General features: G+C 45.8%; 1 protein-coding gene across 3 annotated transcripts in view; it reads left to right on the forward strand.

Annotated features, from left to right (window-relative positions):
* Positions 1 to 15,058: 15,058 nt before the first annotated feature.
* slain2 (SLAIN motif family, member 2) overlaps positions 15,059 to 27,381 on the forward strand; it is a 61,225-nt gene continuing 48,902 nt past the window's right edge. Inside the window, exon 1 of one of the 3 annotated variants that reach the window (XM_048530772.2) lies at positions 15,059 to 15,628. In XM_048530772.2, coding sequence (XP_048386729.1) covers positions 15,258 to 15,628 — 371 coding nt within the window. In that variant the 5' untranslated portion in view covers positions 15,059 to 15,257. The remainder of the gene's footprint in view (positions 15,629 to 27,381) is intronic. The other 2 variants (XM_048530751.2, XM_048530761.2) reach the window with 2 other exon arrangements.

The raw sequence follows: 27,381 nt of genomic DNA on the forward strand, positions 1-27,381 counted from the left end.
ACTCACCCGCACCCTCAACAACTTCTCTTTCAATTCCTCCCACTTCTTACAGACAAAGGAGGTGGCCATTGGTACCTGCATGGGCCCAAGCTATGCCTGCCTCTTTGTAGGACACATGGAGCAATCCCTCTTCCAAAGCTACACTTGCCCTATCTCCCCCCTCTTCTTCCGTTACATTGCTGACTGTTTTGGTGCGCCTCGTGCTCTCACGAGGAACTTCAACAATTCATCCACTTCGCTAACACCTTCCACCCCAACCTTAAGTTCACCTGGACCATCTCTGATACCTCTCTCTCCTTCCTGGACCTCTCTGTCTCCATCTCTGGCATACACCTGGAAACCGAAATCCATTTCAAATTTACCGACTACCACAACTACTGAGAATACACCTCCTCTCACCCACCTTCCTGCAAAAAGGCCATCCCCTATTCCCTATTCCTTCGCCTCTGCCTCATCTGCTCCCGAGATGAGGCATTCCACTCCCGGACATCCCAGATGTTCTCCTTTTTCAAGGACTGCAACTTCCCCTCCACAGTGGTTGAAAATGCCCTCGACCGTGTCTCCCACATTTCCCACAACTCATCCCTCATACCCCCTACCCACTATTACAACCGTAACAAAATCCCCCTCGTCCTCACGTACCACCCCACCACCTTCAAATCCAACACATCATCCTCCAACATTTCCGCCATCAGCAGTCTGACCCCACTACCAGAGACATTTTTTCCTCCCCACTGTGATCTGCTTTCCGGAGGGACCGCTCTCTCTGTGACTCGCTTGTCCGCTCCACAATCCCCACCAGCCCCACCACACCCGGCACTTTTTCCTGCAACCAAAGCAAGTACTACACCTGCTCCTATACCTCCCCCCTCACCTCCATCGCAGGCCCTAAGAAGACCTTCCACATCAAACAGATGTTCACCTGCCCATCTGCTTATGTAGTATACTGTATCTGCTGTTCCCGTTGTGGCCACCTCTACATCGGGGAAACCAAACGGAGGCTTAGGGACAGCTTTGTGTAACACTTACGCCCAGTTTGCAACAAACAACTACACCTCCCAGTTGTGAACCATTTCAACTACCCCTCCCACTCCTTGGATGACATGTCCATCCTGGGCCTCTTGCATTGACACAATGACGCCACCTGAAAGCTGCAGGAACAGCCTCTCATATTTCGCTTTGGAACCCTGTAGCCCAAGGGTATCGATGTGGACTTCACAAGCTTTAAAATCTCCCCTCCCCCAACCGCATCCCAAAACCAGCCCAGCTAGTCCCTGCCTCCCTAACCATTACTCCCACCTCAAGCCCCACCCTCATCTACCCACCAACCTCATCCTGCCTCCTTGACCTGTCCATCTTCCCTGGACCGACCTATTCCCTCTCCATCTTCCCACCGACATTTATCTTCACTGGCTCCAACCCCGCCTCTTTGACTTGTCTATCTCCTCTTCACCTATCTTCTCCTTTATCCATCTTCTATCCGCCTCCCCTTTGTTCCCTATTTATTTCAGAACCCCCTTCCCCATCCCCATTTCTGAAGAAGGGTCTCGACACAAAACGTCAGCTTTCCTGCTCCTGATGCTGCTTGGCCTGCTGTGTTCATCCAGCTCTACACCGTGTTATCTGGAATTAATTATTCACAAAGTCTGGGATTGGTTATTCAAAAGTTGGTTTAGGAATCATTGGTATAATTATTGGGGCCTTTAACAGTTTAAATTACTGTGTTACGATTACAGAGGTAAAAAAGCTGATTTGGTTTGGCTCTCCGTCTCTGTCTTAATAGCTGTGAAATGGATTGAGGAAGTAAATTGTTTGGTTTTTACCCCAGATTGCTGGAAAAATAATCATCTATGTCACATATTGAATATATTGAAATAATACCACTGCTGGGAGGAGAATAAGCAAGTACATGTATGTCAGGTGGTGAGGACAATGCAGGATTGAAGCGGATAGTGAGGATTCGGAAGAAAGAGGTGCAGATGATTCCAAAGTTGAACCTCCTACTATCTAGTTAGTTAACTTGAATTATTAGGGAGGTTAGACAACATACTTTTATATTCAGAGTCAGAACATTAAGGAGTTTTAACAAGGTCCATCACAAAATTTAAACATGTCCATCGGAACAACCCAGAGTATAAAACTTTAGCCATATGTTGTGTGGATGTAGGAGATCATCTAAAATAACTTGTGCGTCACTTCAGTTAAGGGAAGCAGGCCCAGGTGAAAGTAGGAATCCAATGCATGTTGGAAACCACCTAATTGAACCCGGACCAGTAGCTGGAGTTCCCCGTTCATAAGTCTGAATTCAATGGGTTCTGCTTAGATCTTAGGAGGTTAATGCAGTAAAAAGGCAGACTCCAACCCCATTCCTCACTGAGAAGATTATATGATGGAATGAGCAGTGCCATATTTCTGACAAAATTATCTTATTTTTGAGTGGATACTGATAGGTTCCTTCAATAACCCAAGCTAAGGACATAGGCTATGTTTGCTGGCACCATGGAACATGTGCGTTGTTCCCCATGAATACAACTATGCATGCACATTAATGACTGTGGCTGTGACCAGGATGGGAGTTGGAGGCAGGACTGGACCTGAGGGGAAGAGAGAGATATCTGTCTAGTGGGTGGGGCCAGTGAAGAGATTTTTCACAGTCTGCAGTAACTTTTTCCTCGGAATCTAGGGGATTTTGAAAGATTATAATGAATGCCTCTATGACCTCTGCAGATACTTCTTTCAATAGCTTCAAAAATAGCCAGCCAGGTGTATGTATACTATGCCTTTAAGATAATTCACCTTAAAGGATTCTGCGTGCTACATGTATATGATGTCGCAACTCTACCTGGCAGTTTGGTTGCTGTGAGTCTGCAAGATACATTCACATTCAGAAATCAGTTGGTGATATCTGCTTCAGGAATTATCATGTGTTTTATTGTTGTAAATAAACTGACCCATGGAATTAATCAATCTTTGATCATTATCATTCATTATAACGCTATTATAGTTAGAATAACAGAATTATTCGGCTTTTTATGTAATTGTTTTACCAATATTTTCCTCGGTGGCGGTGGTTGTTTTAAGTTCATTCCACTCTTCAGAGATTTTCAGTTATAGTCTTAGCACTGTACAGCATGGAAACAGACCCTTTGATCCAACACATCTATCTTTGGGAAATGTGCTATGTCTTCTACAGTGAAGGCAGACACAAAATATCTGTTCAAAAATTCCATGATTTTCTTGCTTTTCATTATTAACTCCCAGACTCAATCTTTAGGAGTCTCACACATCGTAGTTACTCTTTTTCGATTTAGATACTTATAGAAACTAATACTATCTATTTCATTTTTCTAGCTTGCTTTCTTTCATAAGTGTTATGATCCCAGCCGATGTTATTACCAGACAAGTCAGATCCCAGGCTGAAACCTGGCTTGAGATATCACATTTTGATTTGCTTTGGTTTTAACGAAGTGATATCTCACTGAAAAAGAAGGATATATGCTGCAATTTTTGATTAACAATAACATAGAAGTTTTTTAGCAAAGGAAATGAAGATAAAACAGAATAAATCAAACAATCTACTTATAATACAAATTCAAAGAATTTTAAAGAGAGAGGTCTGTGGCTCAGTGGTTAGCACTGCAGCCTCACAGCACCAGGGACCCAGGTTCAATTCCAACCTCAGGCAACTGTCTGTGGATTTTGCACATTCTCCCTGTGTCTGCGTGGGTTTCCTCCGGGTGCTCCGGTTTCCTCCCAAGGTCCAAAGATGTGCAGGCTAGGTGGATCAGCCATGCTAAATTGCCCGTAATGTTCAGAGGTGTGTGGGTTATAGGGGGATGGGCCTGGGTGGGATGCTTCAAGGGGCAGTGTGGACTTGTTGGGCCAAAGGGTCTGTTTCCACACTGTAGGTAATCTAATCTAAAAAAAAGTATAATTCTATTGTTCTCAAAACACTTCTTTGTAAATTGAAACAACAAAACACAACTTTTCTATAAAGTACCCAAAACACATCTCAAGAAAAATATCCAAAAAAACACTTTGGATAGTATTCAAAAGTATCACTCATGCAGTACTTATACTAGAGTGCCTGGCCAAAATATCATATAAGGTTTAAGTCACCTGTGACATTAACACTTAGACCACAACCACACGCAGCTTCTTTCTGATGCTATTCATACACGAGCTTATATGCATTCAGTGTTTTATTCAACATTTCTGGTCTGGGACTAACACTAAATATTTACTCAAATATGATTTAGTCTCACCACATCCTTTCACTTTCAGGAACACTTGTCTATATAGCCATCTTCATCTGTAGATTCATAAGACTCAAAACTGAAAGTTTTAATTGAAGACACAGTACAGAGATTCATCACAAAGAAAAGAAAGATTATCGGGGGTGGGGGGCGGAGGAGTGTGTGATTAGACAGCCATGGCTGACAAAGGAAGTCAGGAAATGTATCAAAGGAAAAGAGACAGCCTATAAAGTGGCCATGAGCACTGGGAAATCAGAAGATTGGGAAGGCTACAAAAACAAACAGAGGATAACAAAGAGAGAAATAAGGAAGGAGAGGATCAAATATGAAGGTAGGCTAGCTAGTAATTTTAGAAATGATAGTAAAAGTTTCTTTCAATACATAAGAAACAAACAAGAGGCAAAAGTAGACATTGGGCTGCTCTAAATTGATGCTGGAAGTCTAGTGATGGGAGATAAGGAAATAGCTGAAGAACTTAATAAGTACTTTGCGTCAGTCTTCATAGTGGAAGACATGAGTAGTATCCCAACAATTAAGGAGAGTCGGGGGCAGAGATGAGTATAGTAGGCATTACAAAGTGCAAGAAAAGCCAAAAGATCTAAAAATTGATAAATCTCCTGGACCGGAGGGGTTACTTCCTAGAGATCTGAGGGAGGTGGCTAAAGAAGTAACGGAGGCATTGGTGTGATCTTTGAAAAGTCACTGGAGTCAGGGAAAGTCCCAGATGATTGGAAAATTGCTGTTGTAACTCCCTTGTTTAAGAAAGGATCAAGGCAAAAGATGGAAAATGATAGGCTGATTAGCCTAACCTTGGTGGTTGGTAAAATTCTAGAATCCATCGTTAAGGATGAGATTTCTAAATTCTTGGAAATGCAGGGTCAGATTAGAACAAATCAGCATGGATTTAGGAAGGGTAAGTCATGCCTGACAAACCTGTTAGAATTCTTTGAAGAGGTAACAAGTAGGTTAGACCAGGGAAACCCATTGGATGTTATCTATCTAGACTTCCAAAAAGCCTTTGATAAGGCCCCTCACAGGAGGCTGCTGAGTAAGGTGAGGACCCATCGGGTTCGAGGTGAGCTATTGGCATAGATTGAGGATTGGCTGTCTCACAGAATCTCCCTTCTCTCCCGATGTGGATAAAAGGCTCTTTATTGGAACGGCAGCCGGTGACAAGTGGTGTCCCGCAGGGTTCAGTGTTGGGGCCGCAGCGGTTCACTTGATATATTAATGATCTGGATGAAGGGACTGGGGGCATTCTGGTGAAGTTTGCCGATGATATGAAGTTAGGTGGACAGGCAGGTGGTACTGAGGAGGTGGGAGGCGGCAGGAAGATTTAGACAGTTTAGGAGAGTGGTCCAGGAAATGGACTATTTTCTAAATGGTGAGAAAATTCATTAAGTAGAAGTACAAAGGGATCTGGGAGTGCTAGTCCAGGATTCTCTAAAGGTTAACTTGCAGGTAGAGTCTGTGATTAAGAAAGCAAATGTAATGTTGTCATTTATCTCAAGAGGGTTGGAATATAAAAGCAGCGATGTGCTTCTGAGGCTTTATAAAGCTCTAGTTAGGCCCCATTTAGAATACTGTGATCAATTTTGGGCTCCACACCTCAGGAAGGACATACTGGCTCTGGACCGTGACCAGCGGAGATTCACATGGATAATCCCTGGAATGGTAGGCCTAACATACGATGAACCGCTGAGGATCCTGGGATTGTATTCATTAGCATTTAGAAGGTTGAGGGGAGATCTAATAGAAACTTACAAGATAATTCGTGGCTTAGAAAGGGTGGATGCTGGGAGGTTGTTTCCGTTAGGTAGGGAGACTAGGACCCATGGGCATAGCCTTAGAATTAGAGGGGGTCAATTTAAAACGGAAATAAGGAGATATTTCTTCAGCCAGAGAGTGGCGGGCCTGTGGAATTCATTGCCACGGAGCGCAGTGGAGGTCGGGACATTAAATGTCTTCAAGGCAGAGATCGATAAATTCTTGATCTCTTTACAGAATCCTGGACCAACACTCCCAGATCCCTTTGTACTTCTGCTTTATGAATTTTCTCACCGTTTATTAAATATTCCATGCCTGTATTCTTTTTTCCAAAGTGCAAAACTTCGCATTTTCTCACGTTGAATTTCATCAGCCATTTCCTGGGCCACTTTCCTAAACTGTCTAAATCTTCCAGCAGCCTCCCCACCTCCTCAGTACGACCTGCCAGTCCACCTATCTTTGTATCATCGGCAAACTTCACCAGAATGCCCCCAATCCCTTCATCCAGATCATTAATATATCAAGTGAACAGCTATGGCCCCAACACTGAACCTTGCGGGAAACTACTTGTCACCGGTTGCCATTCCGAAAAAGAGCCTCTTGTCCCAACTCTCTCCCTTCTGTCAGACAGCCAATCCTCAATCCAAGCCAGTAGCTCACCTCGAAAACCATGGGCCCTCACCTTACTCAGCAGCCTCCCGTGAGGGACCTTATCAAAGGCCTTTTGGAAGTAGATAGATAACATCCAATGGGTTTCCCTGGTCTAACCTACTTGTTACCCCTTCAAAGAATTCTAACAGGTTTGTCAGACACGACTTACCCTTCCTAAATTCATGCTGACTAGTTCTAATCTGACCCTGCACTTCCAGGAATTTAGAAATCTCATCCTTAACGATGGGATTCTAGAATTTTACCAACCACCAAGGTTAGGCTAATCAGCCTATCATTTTCCATCTTTTGCCTTGATCCTTTCTTAAACAAGGGGCTTACAACAGCAATTTTCCAATCATCTGAGACTTTCCCTGATTCCAGTGACTTTTGAAAGATCACAACCAATGCGTCCGCTATTTCCTCAGCCACCTCCCTCAGAACTCTAGGATGTCGCCCATCGGGGCCAGGAGATTTATCAATTTTTAGATCTTTTAGCTTTTCTTGCACTTTCTCTTTTGTAATGCCTACCATACTCAACTCTGCCCCCTTAATCTGCCTAATTGTTGGCATACTACTCATGTCTTCCACTATGAGGACTGACGCAAAGTACTTATTAAGTTCTTCAGCTATTTCCTTATCTCCCATCACTAGACTTCCAGCATCACTTTGGAACGGCCCAATATCTACTTTTGCCTCTCGTTTGTTGCTTATATATTGAAAGAAGCTTTTACTATCATTTCTAATATTATTAGCTAGCCTACCTTCATATTTGATCCTCTCCTTCCTTATTTCTCTCTTTGTTATCCTCTGTTTGTTTTTGTAGCCTTCCCAATCTTCTGATTTCCCAGTGCTCTTGGCCACTTTATAGGCTGTCTCTTTTTCTTTGATACATTTCCTGACTTCCTTTGTCAGCCATTTCTCTGTAATCTTCAAGGGCTTCATCAATTTGTAGACCTATCATATGCTTAATTTTTCCTTTTGACTAAGCTTACAATTTCCCTTGTCATCTGTGGTTCCTGAATCCTGCCATTTCTATTCTTCAGTTTTGCAGGGACATGCGTGTCCTGCACTTCAATCAGTTAACCTTTAAAAGCCTCCCACATGCCAGATATTGATTTGCTCTGAAATAACTACTCCCAATACAAACTCTCAGTTTGTGTTTCATTTGGATGCAATTGGCCCTTGTCTAACTGAGCACCCTCACCTGAGGGCCACTAGTGTCCTTCTCCATAACTATTTGAAATCTTATCGAGTTATGGTCAGAAGTCAAAATGCTCTCCTATTGAAACATTGATCACCTGCCCTGGCTCATTCCCCAGTACCAAGTCTAGCATGGCCTCTTCTCTGGTTGGATTGTCAACATATGGTCTCAAAAAGCCCTCCTGGATATGCCTAACAAATGGCTCTCCATCCGAGCCCCTGGATCTAAGGGAATCCCAGTCAATAAGAGGAAAATTGAAGTCACCCACCGCAACTGCCCTGTTTTTGTCACACCTTTCCAGTATTTGAAAACATATCTCCTGTGGTCTATAGAAAGCTCCCAACATTACGATTTCACCCTTTCTATTCCTGAGCCCCACCCATAATGCCTCACTGCAAGATCCCTCTGATGTTTCCTCCCTTAACACCGCTGTGATGTGATCCCTAATCAGCAATGCAACTCCCCCAAGCCTTTCGTTTCCCTTTCAGTCCTGTCTAAAACAACGATATCCTGGAATGCTAAGCTCCCTGTCCCTCCGTTAAACATGTCTCCATAATGGCAATAACATCATAATTCCATGAGGTAATCCATTCTCTTAGTTCATCTGTTTTACCCATTATACTTCTTGCATTGAAGTAACTGTACTCCAGACCGCCAGTCCCTGTGAGCCCCAATACTTCCCTCTGCCTGCTCTTACTCTGCGCTATGCATTTCCCAATCTCTATTTATTCCCCAGTCTCTGCACTTACTGGCCTGTTGTTCCAGTTCCAAACACCTGCCACACTAGTTTAAACCCTCCCGAACAGCTCGAGCAAACCTCCCACCCAGGATATTGGTGCTTTTCCAGTTCAGGTGCAACTCGTCCTTCTTGTACAAACGGATTTGATCAGGGACCTCAAAGTAAAGGAGCCATTAGGAGGTAGTGACTATAATATGATAAGTTTTAATCTGCAGTTTGAGAGGGAGAAGGGAGAATCGGAAGTGTCAGTATTGCCGTTGAATAGAGGGAGCTATGGAGCTATGAGGGAGGAGCTGGCCAAAGTTCAAAGTTCAATGGTACAATACCCTAACAGGGATGGCAGTGGAACAACAATGGCAGGTATTTCTGGATATAATGCAGAAGGTGCAGGATCAGTTCACACCAAAGAGGAAGAAAGATCCTAAGGGGAGGCGGGGGCAGCCATGGCTGACGAGGGAAGTTAAGGACTGTGTAAAAATAAAAGAGAAGAAATATAACATAGCAAAGATGAGTTGGAAGCCGGAGGACTGGGACGCTTTTAAAGAGCAACAGCGGATGACTAAAAAGGCAATACACAGAGAAAAAATGAGCCATGAAGGAAAACTGGCCAAAAATATAAAGGAGGATAGTAAAAGATTTTTTAGGTATGTGAAAAGAAAAAAAATGGTTACGACTAAAATTGGGCCCTTGAAGTCAGAAACAGGTGAATTTATTATGGAGAACAAGGAAATGGCAGATGAGTTGAATAGGTACTTTGGATCTGTCTTCGCTAGGGAAGACACAAGCAATCTCCCAGATGCAATAGTGGCTGAAGGACCGAGGGTAATGGACGAACTGAAGGGTATTTATATTAGGCAGGAAATGGTGTTGGATAGTCTGTTAGGTCTGAAGGCTGATAAGTCCCCGGGACCTGACGGTCTGCATCCCAGGGTACTTAAGGAGGTGGCTCTAGAAATTGTGGACGCGTTGGTAATTATTTTCCAAGGTTCTATAGATTCAGGATCAGTTCCTGCGGATTGGAGGGTGGCAAATGTTGTCCCACTTTTCAAGAAAGGAGGGAGAGAGAAAACAGGAAATTACAGACCGGTTAGCCTGACGCCAGTGGTGGGAAAGATGCTGGAATCAATTATAAAAGATGAAATTACGACTCATTTGAATAGCAGTAACAGAATAGGCCAGAGTCAGCATGGATTTGCGAAGGGGACATCGTGCTTGACTAATCTTCTGGAATTTTTTGAAGATGTATCTATGAAGATGGATAAGGGATAGCCAGTGGATGTAGTGTACCTAGACTTTCAGAAAGCCTTTGATAAAGTCCCGCATAAGAGATTGGCGAACAAAATTAGCGCACATGGTATTGGGGGCAAAATACTGAGTTGGATTGAAAATTGGCTGGCTGACAGGAAGCAAAGAGTAGTGATAAACGGGTCCCTTTCGGAATGGCAGGCAGTGACCAGTGCGGTACCACAAGGTTCGGTGCTGGGACCACACCTGTTTACGATATATATTAATGATATAGACGAAGGCATTAGAAGTAATATTAGCAAATTTGCTGATGACACAAAGTTGGGTGGCAGTGTGAAATGTGAGGAGGATGTTATTAGAATACAGGGTGACTTGGACAGGCTAGGTGAGTGGACGGATGCATGGCAGATGCAGTTTAATGTGGATAAATGTGTGGTTATACACTTTGGTGGCAAGAACAGGAATGCAGATTACTATCTCAATGGAGTCAAGTTAGGTAAAGGGAAGCACAACGAGATCTAAGTGTTCTTGTACATCAGTCAATGAAAGCAAGCATGCAGGTACAGCAGGTAGTGAAGAAAGCTAATAGAATGCTGGCCTTCATCACAAGAGGAATTGAGTGTAGGACCAAAGAGGTCCTTCTGCAGCTGTACAGGGCCCTGGTGAGACCGCACCTCGAGTATTGTGTGCAGTTTTGATCTCACAATTTGAGGAAGGACATCCTGTCTATTGAGGGAGTGCAGCGTAGGTTCACAAGGTCAATTCCCGGAATGGCGGGACTATCATATGTTGTAAGATTGGCGCGACTGGGCTTGTATATTCTTGAGTTTAGAAGGATGAGAGGGGATCTGATTGAGACGTATAAGATTATTAAGGGATTGGACACTCTGGAGGCAGGAAGCATGTTTCCACTGATGGGTGAGTCCAGGGCCAGAGGACACAGTTTGAAAATAAGGGGTAGGCCATTTAGATCAGAGTTGAGGAAAATCTTCTTCACCCAGAGAGTGGTGGATATATGGAATGCTCTGCCCCAGAAGGCAGTGGAGGCCAACTCCCTGGATGCATTCAAGAAAGAGATAGACAGAGCTCTTAAAGATAGTGGAATCAAGGGTTATGGGGATAAGGCAGGAACAGGATACTGATTGTGGATGATCAGCCATGATCATAATGAATGGTGGTGCTGGCTCGAAGGGCCAAATGGCCTACTCCAGCACCTATTGTCAATTGTCTATAAGTTCCACCTTCCCCAGAACACATCCCAATGATCCATACAACTAAAGCCCTCCCTTTTACACCAGTTCTATAGCCATGTGTTCAACTGTACTCTCTCTCTGTTCCTAGCCTCACTAGCCCATAGCATGGGTCGTAATCTTGACATTACTACCTTGGTAGTCCTACTTTTCTGCTCCCTACCTAACTCCCTGAATTGTCCTTGCAGGACGTCTTCCTTCTTCCTACCTCTGTTATTTGTGCTAATGTGAACAATGACTTCTGTCTGCTTTCCTCCTGTTTCAGGATGTCCTGTACCCACTCAGAGACATCCAGGACTCCGACACCCGCATATAGAGTTTCATTCACAGCGACAGAAATGCCTGTCTGTGCCCCTGACAGTCGAATCACCTAATACTATCACTCACCTGAACTTTGCCCCGCACTGCTCTACAGGCCTGGCTGCTGAGAAGCTATTCCCACTCCTCCGAACAGTATCCAAAATAGGATACCTGTTTGGGAGGGGAATAGCCATGGAGACTCATGTGCCTGCCTCTGCTGGCGGTCAGCCATCTATCTGTCTGGACCTGCGGTGTGACCTTATGCCCAAAGCTAGTGCCTATCACTCTCTGTGCCCCCTGTATGTACCACAGTGTGTCCAGCTGCTTCTCAGACAGTACCACGCATTCTGCAAGGAGCAGCAGCTGGTCAGATTTCCTACAAATGTAACGAAAACAGAGGTTCCTGGTAAAACTCAGCACATCTGGTAGCATCTGTGAAGAAAAAGTCAGAGTAAACATTTCAGGTCCGGAGGGAGGGTCACCAGACCCAAAATGTTAACTCTGATTTTTCTTCATAGTTGCTGCCAGACCTGCTGAGCTTTTCCAACAGCTTCTGCTTTTGTTCCTGATTTATAGCATCGTCAATCCCTTCAGTTCCTACAGATGTAGTTGTCTGCGAGGCCTAGAACAGTCTTCTCCCTGCTTTGTGCTCGTAAGTACTGTTCTAAGTATTTGATCTGAGAAATACACTCCATAAACTCATTTTGATGGCTAACCTTGTGGTTAACCTTTTGATCCATCCTGTCTGCATGTGGATTAAAACACTTCTTGCAGTACGCTTTTATTCAACGCATTTGTTTATTCTTGTAAATTCAAGTTTGAGGGCCTACAGGTTACTCCCAAATGTCATGTCTTACCTTTTGTATTTCTTATCTCTATCCAGAATTGTTTACATCTTGCTTTTACAAGTTATTCAGCTGATACTTCTGTACTAATGACAACTTTAATTAACAGAGTTATCCCATCATCTTTTCCTGGCTTCCTTTCTTTTCAAAATGGCAAAACTGTTTCAATATTCAGGTTCCAGCTTTGGTCAACTTGCAAATACAGTATGTCTCTATACTGGTCCCTCAGTCATTTACTTCTTTCTGTGCTAGCAATCCATCAATTTCATGAGAGAGATAGTAGGAACTGCAGATGCTGGGGAATCTGAGATAACAAGGTGTGGAGCTGGATGGACAAAGCAGGCCAAGCAGCATCATAGGAGCAGGAAGGCTTACGTTTCAGGCCTAGACCCTTCATCAGAAATGGGGGAGGGGATGGGATTCTGAAATAAATAGGGACAGGGGGCAGCGGATAGAAGATGGACAGAGGGGAAGATAGGTGGAGAGGAGACAGACCAGTGAAAGAGGCGGGGATGGAGCCAGTAGAGATGAGCGTAGGTGGAGAGGTAGGGAGGAGATAGGTCAGTTCAGGGAGGACAGACAAGTCAAGGGGGGGGTGCGGGATGAGGTTAGCAGGTAGGAAGTGGGGGTGTGGCATGAAGTGGGAGGAAGGGATAGGTGAGAGGAAGAACAGTTTAGGGAGGCGGGGACGAGCCGGACTGGTTTTGGGATACGGTAGGGGGAGGGGAGATTTTGAAGCTTGTAAAATCCACATTGATACCATTGAGATGCAGAATATGAGTTGCTGTTCCTGCAGCCTTCGGGTGGTATCGTTGTGGGACTGCAGGAGGCCTAAGATGGAGATGTCATCTGAGGAATGAGAGGGGGAGGTGAAATGGTTCGCGACTGGGAGGTGTAGTTGTTTATTGCGAACTGAGTGTAGGTGTTCTGCAAAGTAGCCCCAAGCCTCCGCTTGGTTTCCCTGATATAGAGGAGGCCACAATGGATACAGCAGATGCAGTATACTACATTGGCAGATGTGCGGGTGAACATCTGCTTGATGTGGAAAGTCTTCTTGGGGCCTATCTTCTCCTCTATCCATCTTCTACCTGTCTCTCCCTCTCTCCCTATTTATTTCAGAACCCCCCTTCCCCTCCTCCATTTCTGATGAAGGGTCTGGGTCCGAAATGTCAGCTTCCTGCTCCTATGATGCTGCTTGGCCTGCTGTGTTCATCCAGCTCTACACCTTGTTGTCTCATCATCCATTTCGTGAGAAGGCCGTACTCATTCATAGATGGACACTTTTACTGTCTTTTTGCAATTTTTGCTATCTTTGGCATCATCTGTTGGGGATTCTTAAGTTTGTTGTAGAAAGGTGCTATGTAACTCTGTTCTTTCCTCTGGTTATCATTGCCAAATGCGCCACTTTGTTCTATTTGTTTATTTCCTTTAATTTACCACATCTTCATGATCCTCCTACCACCCACAACTATATGGGTTAAAACCTTCTCATCGATGTTTTGCCTTAGTATTGAGTTGTAACATAAGTGCATTGTCTAAGCTGATACTTCCATGCAACATAAATGAAATGTTGCATTTCTGATGATGTCACCTTTTGGTTCAGATGTAAGTAATTCTTCCACCTGTGTGCAGATGGATAGAAAAGATCTAATGACCCATTTTCTAGCAACAGTATGAAATGACAAGGTGTACATCAACTAGTACAAGCAAGACAGATTCACTAGTCATTGGGGAAGCTAGCTGTACTCAACATAGCTGCTACATACAATATTGATTAGGTGTCAAAACAGTGATTTATTTCTTTATTTCATGGGATGTGGTCATCATTGCTGAGATGAGAATTTGCTGCCCATCCCTATTTACCTTGAACTAAATGGGTTGCCAAGCCACGTGAGGGCAGTTATTCTGGGCCTCAAATCACATTAGGTCACACCAACTACAATGTCAGATTTCCTTCTTTTCAGTGGCATTTTTTTTAATCGCAATGATAGTTGTTACAGTCACTATTTTAATTAATCTAAAATTTCACCAGTCACTGTAGCAGAATTTAAACTATATTTGCAGACATTTAGCCTGGGCATCTCGATTACTGGACTGCACTGGCTAAGGTCACCATGAAGGTCTTGCCTTCTCAGTCTCACCCAAGAAAGGGTTCGGCCTAAAATGTTGACTTTTCTCTGATGTCGCCTGATCTGTTGTGCTTTTGCAGCCTCACAATCGTCTGTCTCTCCAATGTTTGATGAGTGTGGATCATTAAGGTGAGACGGTGATCATAAGCACAAGATAACAAAGTGTGGGGCTGGATGAACACAGCAGTCCAAGCAGCATCTCAGGAGCACAAAAGCTGATGTTTTGGGCCTAGACCCTTCATCAGATGCTCCTGAGATGCTGCTTGGCCTGCTGTGTTCATCCAGCTTCACACTTTATAATCTTGAATTCTCCAGCATCTGCAGTTCCCATTATCTCTGATACAATCATAAACGCAGGCTTCTGTTTCCACTGTATTGTCGAGCCCACCTCCTGATTTCACTTGGCCAACGTGAGACAAAAACCATTAGTTTAAAAAAAAGAATCAGCTGTGATCTGTGATTCTTATGAAGTGTTTTGAATATGATGTGGCATCCCGAATGTGCACTATTGCCAGTGAACAGAGAACTACGGAGGTTCAGAAATTGCAAGCTACGGCTGTAAGAAATGAGAACGCTGCTCAGCGCCACGAGACTGCTTTGGGATTGGCGTGGAGGGGGCGTGACCTGCGCGGCGACGTCATCAATCGAGATGTGGGTGCAACCCGGCGACGTCACGCCCCCCCGCGCCGATGGGTGGAACCCGATGACGTCACCGGGCGGGGTGGAGACCGACGGCAGGAAGATGGCGGCCGGCAAATGACGGCCGAGCCCCGAGTTGGGCGTGGGAACCTGGTTGCGTCCGTCATGTCTCGGTAAACGAGGGCAAAAAGTAGATTAAAGATCGAGGGAGGGAAACGCCGAGAGACACGGAAGGATGGAGGACGTTAATTCGAACGTCAGCGCCGACCTGGAAGTACGGAAGCTGCAGGAGTTGGTTCGCAAACTCGAGAAACAAAACGAACAACTGAGGACCCGATCCACCCTCCTGAGCCCCAAGCAGCCGCAGCCCTCCCCCGGGGCCTGCGGCAACGCCTGGCAATCCGTGACCGCAGGCCCAGCGCCCGTTCAGGATGGGGAGGCTGTGTCCCCGTCGCCGGCCCGTGGTGGAGCCGTGTCTCAGTCGCCGGGCTCCCTATCGGGGGGCAGGGAAAGCCCAGAGCTGGGGGAGCGGACGGTGCTGGATGAGGTGGCGTCGCTGGATCTGGAGACAATGGTTTCGGAAGATAAGGAGGAGGAGGACAGCTGGTGAGTGAGTGAGGGCGGGGACAGGGTGAGAAATAGCACTCCTCCAGTGTTTGACTCTGGAAACATATCTGGGCAGACGGATGGTGCCTGCTCCCTAAACTGTCTCTTCCGGTTTGTTAGCGTGATTTTTAAAGTTGGTATTTTAATAGTCAGGTTCCTGGTGCTGTTTTTCAGAAGACTTAACATTGTTTCATAAACCTAAGGTACTGTTTAGGGCGTATCTGGTAGTTGTATGTTGGTCCTTCAGGATTCCCCCAATTTATTTTCATATGTCAGATCTGCACGTTAGGATGCACTAAGTACTTTTATTCGAGGTAAATGACCACTGATCCAAATTGGTTTGTTTAAAACCGCAGAAAGTGGTGTGTTGGTCACATAAAAACCAATGTGCAGGTGACTGTTGTTTTTAAAAATATTAAATATGGAAAAAATAGTACGGCGCTGGAGAAACACAGAAGGCCAGGCAGCATCAGAGCTGCAGGAAAGCTGACGTTTTGGGTTGGACCCTTCTTCAGAAAAGAAAAGAAGGGTCCCGACCCGAAACGTCAGCTTTCCTGCACCTCTGATGCCGCAATGCCTACTATGCTCGTCCAGCTCCACACTGTTATCTCAGACTCCAGTATCGGCAGTTCTTACTATCTCTCGATATGAAAATAATATTGCTTTCGACTACTAGAGTGGGTCAGAACGTGGTTTACATCGTGTTCCCTTGCCCCAAAACTGCAAAGATGACAATGGAACTAGTTATAATAATTGCTGATAAATTGGAGATGAGTCCAGGTTAAAAGAACCTTAAGATCGTCTTTGCAGCTTTCATTATTATAGTAGACTGGTCATTATTTCACAAGCATCACCTACCGTTTTAAGTCTTGTCCATTGGTCATGGGCTCATAAAGTTGTTCTGATGCATTTGGCCTCTGAAGCCCAAATCAGCTAATTTTACAACAACCTCATCAGTCGTTTTAATACAATCTGAAGCTACATGCCTTGGGAGAGGCAATGACTTAGCGGCATTAGCATTTGACTTGTAATCCAGAGACCCATAAAGTCAGTGATTCATGTCGAACACTGCTCCAAGAACCCACTGAGCATGACGAGAGTATAGAACGTACTGAGTGAGGTTGATAGCCACCACCAAAGCACTACTGCTGATCAAGTTGGTTGAGCCCTGAAGGACATTGCTGCTTTATTGGGTTTGTGGCAATGATGAGGAAACCAACAAGAAGGAAGACTGTACCTGACCTCAGCCTAACTAATCTGTCTGACACTATCATGGATTGATCTTGTGTTGGTAAGAGTGACTACCATGCAGTCCTCATGGAAACAAAGTCACCACTTCACATTGAGAATACTTTTTAGTGTGTTCTATGGCATTATTGTTATGCTAAATAAATGTTTATGCTTTTGAAAAGATCTTGCAGTTCAAGTCTGGGCATAGATGTCTTTTCCCTAATATGGGGGAGTTGAAAATTAGAGGGCATAATTTTAACATGAGAGGAGAAAGATTTATAAGGGACTGAGGGGCTTTTTTTTTTCCATAGAGGGTGGTTTGTATCGGGTGGGGGGAGGAAAAAACTGCCAGAGGAAGTGTTAGCTGAGGTACAATTGAACAGGGATAACACAGTTTAGAGCTGGATGAACACAGCTGGCCGAGCAGGAAAGCCGAAGTTTCGGGTCGAGACCCTTAATTGGACAGGTACAGGAATAAGAAAAATTAGAGGGATATGGGCTAAACATAAGCAAATGGGACTTGTTTAGTTGGGGAAACTTAGTCAGCATGGGCAAGTTGGACCAAAGACTAAGTTTCTGTGATAATGCGGTGTGAAGCTGGACAAACGCAGCAGGCCGAGCAGGAAAGCTTGACATTTCGGGTCAGGACCCTTCTTCAGAACCGTCAAGCTTTCCTGCTCCTTAGCCCGTTGTGTTCATCCAGCTTCACACCGTGTTATTTCAGATTCTCCAGCATCGGCAGTTCCTACTATCTCTGTGGTAAGTTTCTGTGCTGTCTGACTGTATAAGACACATGCTTCAGAATTTGCCTTGCCTTTGTACATACCAAGCCATAACAACAAAAGTCATAATTACCTAGTTAAGTCATTCATGATCATCAGCAAAATGATGTAAGTTTCCATTAGCAGTGTTATCAAGTAGTACCTGCTTAGCAACAAAATGCTTATTAACTCCCAGTTTGGATTCCACTGGGGCAACTCCACTCTTGATCTAGTCAGTGTTGGTTCAAACATGGACAAAAGAGCTGATTTTCAAAGGTGGTGAGAATGACTAGCCTTGATTTTAAGGCCATGTTTTGACCAAGTATGGCATCAGGAAGCCCAAGCAAAACTGGAGGTCTGGACAACGTCCAGGCTTGGGCTGACAACTGGCAAGTAATATTCGTGCCACACAAATACCAGGCAATGATCACCTCCAACCCAAGAGAATCAAACCGTCATCTTGAAATATTCAGTTATGTTACCATCAGTGGATCCCCCACTGTCAATGTCCTGGTGATTACCATTGACCAGAAGCTGAGCTGGACTAGCCATATAAATACAGTAGTTGTAAGAGCAGGTCAGAGGCATTCCTGCGAGTAACTCATGCTGACTCCCAAAACCTATCTGCCAACTCAAAGACAAGTCAGAAATGATGGAATACTCCCCACTTGCCTGGATGAGTGCAGCTCTAACAATCAAGCTTGACCTGCCCCGGAGAGCGGCCTACATCCACACACATCTATTTCCTTCACCAGTGTCGCTGAGACACGGCAGTGTGTACTAACTCCAAGATACTGTACAGAAATTCACCAGGTCTCCCTAGACTTCACTTTTCAAAACTGGGACCACTACAGTCTGGAGCGACAAAGGGTAATGCCACCACCCGCAAGTTCCCCTGCACGCCTCGCACCATCTTGACTTGTAAGTATGTCACCATTCCTTCTGTGTTAGGTCCACATCCTGGAACGTACTCCCTTGTGGCATTGTGGACCCACCAAATGGATTGCATCGATTCAGGAAGGCATCTTGCCACTGCCACCGTCAAGGGCAGTTAGGAATGGACAAAAAAATCTGGCCCAGCAGTTATGCCCACATCCCATGAATGCATTTTATTCATTTTTTTAAAAAAAACTCAATGTTACAAATGTCTGCCTCCTTCCTGACAAACACTCATGTTTTGACAGAAATATCTCTTTTGTATCCTTTTGGAGTACAAGAAATATTGGCATGAAGTAACAAACAGCCTCACAAAAACAAACTTTCCTGGGAACACTAAATGAATCCATTGCTTTGGGGGCTGGATGCACTCAAGGATTGGAAAAACAATCGTTGCTGAAAGCCTCAAATGTGTCAATGGACACTGCATGCACCGTCTACAGAGACACCTGGGTGCAGACATAACCAGCTGGTAGGGTCAAATTATGTCACCAAGCACCTGCAGTCTAATTTGTTTATGGCCAGAGTCATGGCAATGCCTTCCCATTTGCCCTGAGGCCAAATCCAAATCTCTCATTATTTTAATTTTTTTTTAATTTAAGCTATTTTTGTCATCAACCTGTTCAGAGATGTTTTTACATACCCTTGGAGCAGGTGGGACTTAAACTTGAGCCTCCTAGTCCAGGTTTTGGGTCACTACCACTGTGCCACAAGAGGTCCCCATGTGTCTCATTATGTCAGGTGCCTATTAACAATGAACTAACTAAACAAATGATCCCTCTTGAAATGTAAAGTCTGTCCCTGTTTAATCAAGGTACATAATCAATTCCTTTTTCCAGTGCATCCTTCACCTGAATACATTTAACATACCATGAGCGGCACTCCTACCCCAATTTCCCCCACTATCCCTGTAGCCTTTTAAAAACATTCATCTTGGCTGCCATCTATTTTCCTTTTGAAATCATTAGTCTCTGTCGCCATCACCCTCATTAACACAAGTTCCAGGTCACTGCTGCTAGCTATGCAGCCCACCTTATCTAAACTGCTCAGATTTTTACACATGAACTAAATAAGTTGCTTCTCTGCCTCAAGGATAACAACTTCAGCTTCTGTAACTTAGCCATGGAGGTAAAAATCCCTTATCTTTGGAACCTCCTGGCCAGTCTCCTCTTCATCCTTCCTAAAGTACAGTGACCAAAAATTAACTCAGTACTCTGAAGCTCTGTTTAGGTCACAACAGCATAACTATTGAGGTTCAAGTGGATTACTCCCCAGTATTTTGGTCAGCAGCAGGTACAGCATAACTTTACTGTTTCTTTGAAATGACTACCTAATTTATGAACCAAAGATACCAAGCGTTTTGTAAGCTGCCCCCAGTATGTGTTGCCACCTTCAGTAATCTGCCTCCGTGAGTGTCTGGTCCACTGTCCTATTTTACGGTATTATTTTGCTGCTCTTTATTCTACCGATGAAACACATCACTCTCATATCTCAGTATAAAAATTCCATCTGCCACTTGTCTAGCGATTCTGTCAGCCTATCTATATCTTATCACATAAATTAATGCAAAATAATGTGGAAGCAGAAACCTGAAATGAAGACAGTAAGTGCTGGAGAAATGCAGCAGATCCGGTGGCATATTTTGAAATGTTAACTTTGTATCTTGTATAGCCAGTTTGTGTTGGCCTCTTGTATTGTCAGCCACTCCTTCAAGTTTGGTGTTATTGGCAAATTTAGAAAGAAAATTCATATCCAGTATGTAAATATTTCAAAACAGATTGTCTTGGCACTGATCCCTGGTGAACACCACTAGCTACCATTCTCCAATCTGAAAAACGGCCATTTGCCTTGACCTGCCCTTAAGCCAATTTTTAAATCCAAGCTGACACTATCCCTCCTTACTCACAAGCTTCAATTTTGAGGATGAGCTTTCAAATAGTATTTTATTAAACACTTTTTCTTAAAATCCACATTGGATCCAATGAATTTTGTTCATCAAAATCCTTTTGGTCAAGTGTGGCTTTGAAATCAATACTCATCTCACCTCTGGAATTCACATTGTTTTGTCCATGTTTCGCCAAAGCTGTGATGAAGTTAGGAGCTCTGGCTGTAGCAGAACTCAAACTGAGCAGGTTGTTGTGAGCACTCAGCACTTTGTTAAATGTATTAACGCAGATTTCTGGCCACCAGATGTTTGCAGAACAGGAAGATCATGATGCCGTGCAGGATCCGATTCTGATTTGACTCCAGTATTGTCATTTTGGAGATGTAAATCTGGTCGACCTCTTATGCTAATATAGCTGAGCATATAAGTGCAAATAACAATTAAATGGATTATAAGCTTCTTAAAGTAATCAACTAGCAAATTAACTGTGTGGACACAAGTGACATGCGTTCACACTGGGTCTTGTGGCAGTCCTACCTACAAGCCCAAAGGCCACTGGTCAAAACCAACATGTTCCAGAAGTGTGGTGTAACATAGCTGAGCAGGTTGATTAAAAATAACTACAGTGTACAGTGCTTTCCAAAGTTTTTCAAGTGTCAGGAGTCTAAGGGAGTGGTATGGCCTAGTGAAAGAATCTTGCATTTCGGCATCTTTGATAACCAATGACGTTCCAAAGCACTTGACAGTCAGTCTTTAAAAGATCTGTTGCTGCTGTAGTATAAGGAAATGGCCATTTTATTTACAGCAAACTGTGCCAGAAACATGATAATGGCTAGGCAATTTCTTTTTAAAATGACTTTTGAAGAAAAAATGTTGACCAGACCATAAAGAATAATTTGCTTGCAGCTGTTTGGAACCATCATGGAATTTTGTACAAGCACCTGAGTAGATTTGATATTTTATCTAAAAGATGATGCCTCTTAGAGTGTTAGCACCCCCCACAGTCCTAAACTGAAGTGTCAGTGTATAAATGCTGAAACTGGTTGGCCTCCACTTTGGAAAACAGCATTTGTGGATGAATGAGAAGATGCCACACACAGCAATACGAGCTTCTGGAGAAATAGCCTCAGGTAGACTTTGTTTTTGACAGGATACTGGGGAGCAATCCACTTGAATCTCAATAGTGCCTGTCTGGTGCCCAGGTGCAGGATATTTTATCTGAGCTGCAAGAGAAATTTGGTGTGAAGATCCAGTTGTTGTGGTCCATTTAGCTGCCAATGATACAGGCAAGTAGAAACAGGGAAGAGCAGTTAGAGGCTAAATTAAAAAGCAGAGCCAAAAAGATGATGATCAGTTGATTACTACCTGAGTCACAATAAAATTGGCTCAGGGTTAATGAGATAAGGAAGGTAAATACATGGCTCAAAAATTTGTATGGGAGAAATGGGACATTGCCATCAGTACTGGGGAAAGAAGGAGCTGTTTCGATGGGACAGGCTCCACCAGAATCATGCTGCTTCGAGTCTTTACGAATTTTTGCCGGATGGGTGGGGGGTGGAGGTGTGGGGGGTGATTCAGCTGTGTGATAAATTATGAAAAACGAAGTTGAGGGAGGGCATAGCAGAACGAATAAGACAGAACATGGAAAGGGTCAAGCCCAGCAAGTCAGGGACAGCTCTGAAAAGGGGAGAGCAGTCAACACAGGACTGAGAGTTTTAGTATTTAAATACATGCTGTATACAAAACAAGGTAAATAAACTGTAGTGCAGATTGAATTTGAAATTGGCAGGAATGATGTAGGCATCGTAGAGACATGGTTACAAGGGGTTCTGAGCTGGGAGCTAAATATCCAAGAATACATGTTCTAGCAAAAGGACAGGCAGGTGGGCAAAGGGGACAGATTCTGTTGTCAGTAAGAAATGAAATGACATTGATATCAAGAAGTGAAGTAAAGTAAAAAGAGTAGAATATGTGTGCATAGAGTTGAGGAACTGCAAAGAGGAAAAAATAATCTGCTGGGAGTTGTGTTTAGGCAATATATGGCAGTAGTCAGGATATGAAGTAGAAAAGGCATTTATGAAAGGCACTATTAACAGTTATCATGGGGAACTTCAGTATGCAGGTAGACTGGGAAAATCCCAAGAAAATGAATTCATGGAATCTGTACAAGATGTGGTTGTTTGGGGCAGCTTGTGGTAGAGCCCATGGGAGAACAGGCTGTTCTGGATTTAGTAATGTGAATGAGGCAGGCTTAATTAGGGAGCTGAAGGTGATGGAACCCAACAAGACAGTGACAGTAATATAACAAAGTGTGAAGCTGGATGAACACAGCAGGCCAAGCAGCATCTCAGGAGCACAAAAGCTGACGTTTTGGGCCTAGACCCTTCATCAGAGAGGGGAATGGGGAGAGGGTTCTGGAATAAATAGGGAGAGAGGGGGAGGTGGACCGAAGATGAAGAGAAAAGCTGATAGGTGGGGAGGGGATAGGTTAGTCCAGGGAAGACGGACAGGTCAAGGAGGTGGGATGAGGTCAGTAGGTAGGAAATGCAGGTGCGGCTTGAGGTGGGAGGAAGGGATGGGCGAGAGGAAGAACTGGTTAGGGAGGCGGAGACAGGCTGGGCTGGTTTTGGGATGCAGTGGGCGGGGAGGGGATGAACTGGGCTGGTTTTGGGATGCAGTGGGGGAAGGGGAGATTTTGAAGCTTGTGAAGCCCACATTGATACTATTGGGCTGCAGGGTTCCCAAGCGGAATATGAGTTGCTGTTCCTGCAACCTATGGGTGGCATCATTGTGGCACTGCAGGAGGCCCATGATGGACATGTCTAAGGAAATGGGAGAGGTAAAATGGTCCACGACTGGGAGGTGCAGTTGTTTCTTGCGAACCGAGCAGAAGTGTTCTGCAAAGCGGTCCCCAAGCCTCTGCTGAGCTTCCCCAATGTGGAGGAAGCCACACCGGGTGAAATGGATACAGTATACCACATTGGCAGATGTGCAGGTGAACATCTGCTTAATATTGAAAGTCATCTTGGGGCCTGGGATGGGGGTGAGGGAGGAGGTGTGGGGGCAAGTGTAGTACTTCCTGCCCGGTTTGGTGGGGTTGGAGGGGAGTGTGGAACGAACAATGGAGTCACGGAGAGAGTGGTCTCTCCGGAAGGCAGACAAGGGTGGGGATGGAAAAATGTCTTGGGTGCTGGGGTAGGATTGTAGATGGCAGATGTGTCGGAGAATGATGCGTTGTATCCGGAGGTTGGTGGGGTGGTGTGTGAGAACGAGGGGGATCCTCTTGGAACGGTTGTGGTGGGGGCGGGGAGTGAGGGATGTTGCGGGAAATGCGGGAGACGTGGTCAAGGGCGTTCTCGACCACTGTGGGGGGGAAGTTGCGGTCCTTGAAGAACTTGGACATCTGGGATGTGCGGGAGTGGAATGCCTCATCCTGGGAGTGGATGTGGCGGAGGTGGAGGAATTTGGAATAGGGGATGGAATTTTTGCAGGGAGGGTGGGTGGGAGGAGGTGTATTCTAGGTAGCTGTGGGAGTCAGTGAGCTTGAAATGGACATCAGTTTCTAGCTGGTTACCTGAGATGGAGACAGAGGTCCAGGAAGGTGAGGGATGTGTTGGAGACGGCCCAGGTGAACCTGAGGTTGGGCTGGAAGGTGTTGAAGTGGAAGAACTGTTCGAGCTCCTCTGGGGAGCAAGAAGCCGTGCCGATACAGTCATCAATGTAACGAAGGAAGAGGTGGGGTTTGGGGCCTGTGTAGGTGCAGAAGAGGTACTGTTCCACGTAACCTACAAAGAGGCAGGCATAGCTTGGGCCCATGCGGGTACCCATGGCTACCCCCTTTGTCTGTAGGAAGTGGGAGGGATCGAAACAGAAGTTGTTGAGGGTGAGGACGAGTTCGGCTAGGGACAGGAAGAAGCGGAGGGCCTTGAGGCCATCTGCATGAGGAATACAGGTGAATAGGGACTGGGCGTCCATGGTCAAAATGAGGTGTTGGGGCAGGGAATTGGAAGTTCTGGAGGAGGTGGAGGGCGTGGGTGGTGTCACGGATGTAGGTAGGGAGTTCCTGGACCAAAGGGGAGAAAATGGAGTCCAGATAGGTGGAGATGAGTTCGCTGGGGCAGGAACAGGTTGAGACAATGGCCACAACCTCCACAGCCAGCAACCCAGAGAAAACAGCCACACTGAGCCCTGCTGAATCTTCACCATTCCCCCAGACCTCCCACTGACTGTGGACGAATGGTCAGTCCTAAGCAAGGGGCTCACTTCTGTCCCCCTACAACCACACATCAACGAATACCAGTCACCTTTGGACATCGAGCAGTTTTTCCGCCGCCTTCGCCTCCACGCTTACTTCTTTAACCAGGAGCCTAACCCTCCCTCCACTGACCCCTTCACCCACCTCCAACACAAGTCCTCCTCCTGGACACCACCCCCAGGCCTCCTACCCTCCCTCGACCTCTTCATCTCCAACTGCTGTCGAGACATTAACCGCCTCAACCTCTCCACTCCTCTCACCCACTCCAACCTCTCGCCCGCCGAATGGGCAGCCCTCCGCTCTAACGTCAACCTCACCATCAAACCCGCAGACAAGGGAGGTGCAGTGGTAGTATGGCACAATGACCACTACATCGCCGAGGCCAAACGCCAACTCTCCGGCACCACCTCCTATCACCCCCTTGATCATGACCCCAGCCCCAAGCACCAAATCATCATCTCCAATACCATCCATGACCTCATCACTTCAGGGGACCTCCCACCTACAGCCTCCAATCTTACTGTTCCCCAACCCCACACAGCCCGTTTCTATCTCCTTCCCAAAATCCACAAGCCTGCCTGCCCTGGTCAACCCATTGTCTCAGCCTGTTCCTGCCCCACCGAACTCATCTCTACCTATCTGGACTCCATTTTTTCCCCTTTGGTCCAGGAACTCCCTGCCTACGTCCGTGACACCACCCACTCCTCCAGAACTTCCAATTCCCTGGCCCCCAATACCTGATTTTCATCATGGACGCCCAGTCCCTATTCACCTGTATTCCTCATGCAGATGGCCTCAAGGCCCTCCGCTTCTTCCTGTCCCTAGCCGAGCCTAGCCGAACTCGTCCTCACCCTCAACAACTTCTGTTTCGATTCCTCCCACCCCCTACAGACAAAGGGGGTGGCAATGGGTACCTGCATGGGCCCAAGCTATGCCTGCCTCTCTGAAGGTTGCGTGGAACAGTCCCTCTTCCGCAACTCCACAGGCCCCAAACCCCACCTCTTCCACCGTTACATTGACTGTATCGGCGGCGCCTCTTGCTCCCCAGAGGAGCTCGAACAGTTCATCCACTTCACCAACACCTTCCAGCCCAACCTCAAGTTCACCTGGGCTGTCTCCAACACATCCCTCACCTTCCTGGACCTCTGTCTCCATCTCAGGTAACCAGCTAGAAACTGATGTCCATTTCAAGCCCACTGACTCCCACAGCTACCTAGAATACACCACCTCCCACCCACCCTCCCTGCAAAAATTCCATCCCCTATTCCAAATTCCTCCACCTCCGCCGCATCTACTCCCAGGATGGGGCATTCCACTCCCGCACATCCCAGATGTCCAAGTTCTTCAAGGACCGCAACTTCCCCCCCTGCAGTGGTCGAGAACGCCCTTGACCACGTCTCCCACATTTCCCGCAACATCCCTCACACCCCGCCCCCGCCACAACCGCCCCAAGAGGATCCCCCTCGTTCTCACACACCACCCCACCAACCTCCAGATACAACGCATCATTCTCCGACACTTCCGCCATCTACAATCCGACCCTAGCACCCATAACATTATTCCATCCCCACCCTTGTCTGCCTTCCTGAGAGACTACTCTCTCTGTGACTCCCTTGTTTGCTCCACACTCCCCTCCAACCCCATCACACCCGGTACCTTCCCCTGCAACCGCAAGAAGTGCTACACCTGCCCCCACACCACCTCCCTTACCCCCATCCCAGGTCCCAAGATGACTTTCCATATTAAGCAGATGTTCAGCTGCACATCTGCCAATGTGGTATACTGTATCCATTGTACCCAGTGTGGCTTCCTCTAATTGGGGAAACCAAGTGGAGGCTCGGGGACCGCTTTGCAGAACACCTCTGCTCGGTTCGCAATAAACAATTGCACTTCCCAGTTGCGAACCGTTTTACCTCCCCCTCCCATTCTTTGGACGACATGTCCATCATGAGCCTCCTGCAGTGCCACAATGATGCCACCCGAAGGTTGCATTAACAGCAACTCATATTCCGCTTGGGAACCCTGCAGCCCAATGGTATCAATGTGGACTTCACAAGCTTCAAAATCTCCCCTTCCCCCCCACTGCATCCCAAAACCAGTCCAGCCTGTCTCCGTCTCCCTAACTTGTTCTTCCTCTCGCCCATTCCTTCCTCCCACCTCAAGCCGCACCTCCATTTCCTACCTGCTAACCTCATCCCACCTCCTTGACCTGTCCGTCTTCCCTGGACTGACCTATCCCCTCCTTACCTCCCCACCTATACTCTCCTCTCTACCTATCTTCTTTTCTCTCCATCTTCGGCCCACCTCCCCCTCTCTCCCTATTTATTCCAGAACCCCCTCCCCATCCCCCTCTCTGAAGGGTCTAGGCCCGAAACGTCAGCTTTTGTGCTCCTGAGATGCTGCTTGGCCTGCTGTGTTCATCCAGCTCCACACTTTGTTATCTTGGATTCTCCAGCATCTGCAGTACCCATTATCTGTGACAGTAATATGATAGAATTCATCCTGCACTTTGAGGGGGGAAAGATTGAATCCAATGTAATGGTCTTGCAATTGAGTAAAAGTAGCTCAAAACCTGAGGGAGCTGATGGCCAGAGTTGATTGGAAGTGTGGTCTGCCAGGGAAGATAGCGGGCGGAACAGCAATGGCAGGAGTTTCTGGGAGTAATTTGGGAAGCACACTAGAAATT

Source organism: Stegostoma tigrinum, chromosome 1 (genome assembly GCF_030684315.1).
Source record: "Stegostoma tigrinum isolate sSteTig4 chromosome 1, sSteTig4.hap1, whole genome shotgun sequence".
NCBI classification, from domain to species: Eukaryota; Metazoa; Chordata; class Chondrichthyes; order Orectolobiformes; family Stegostomatidae; genus Stegostoma; species Stegostoma tigrinum.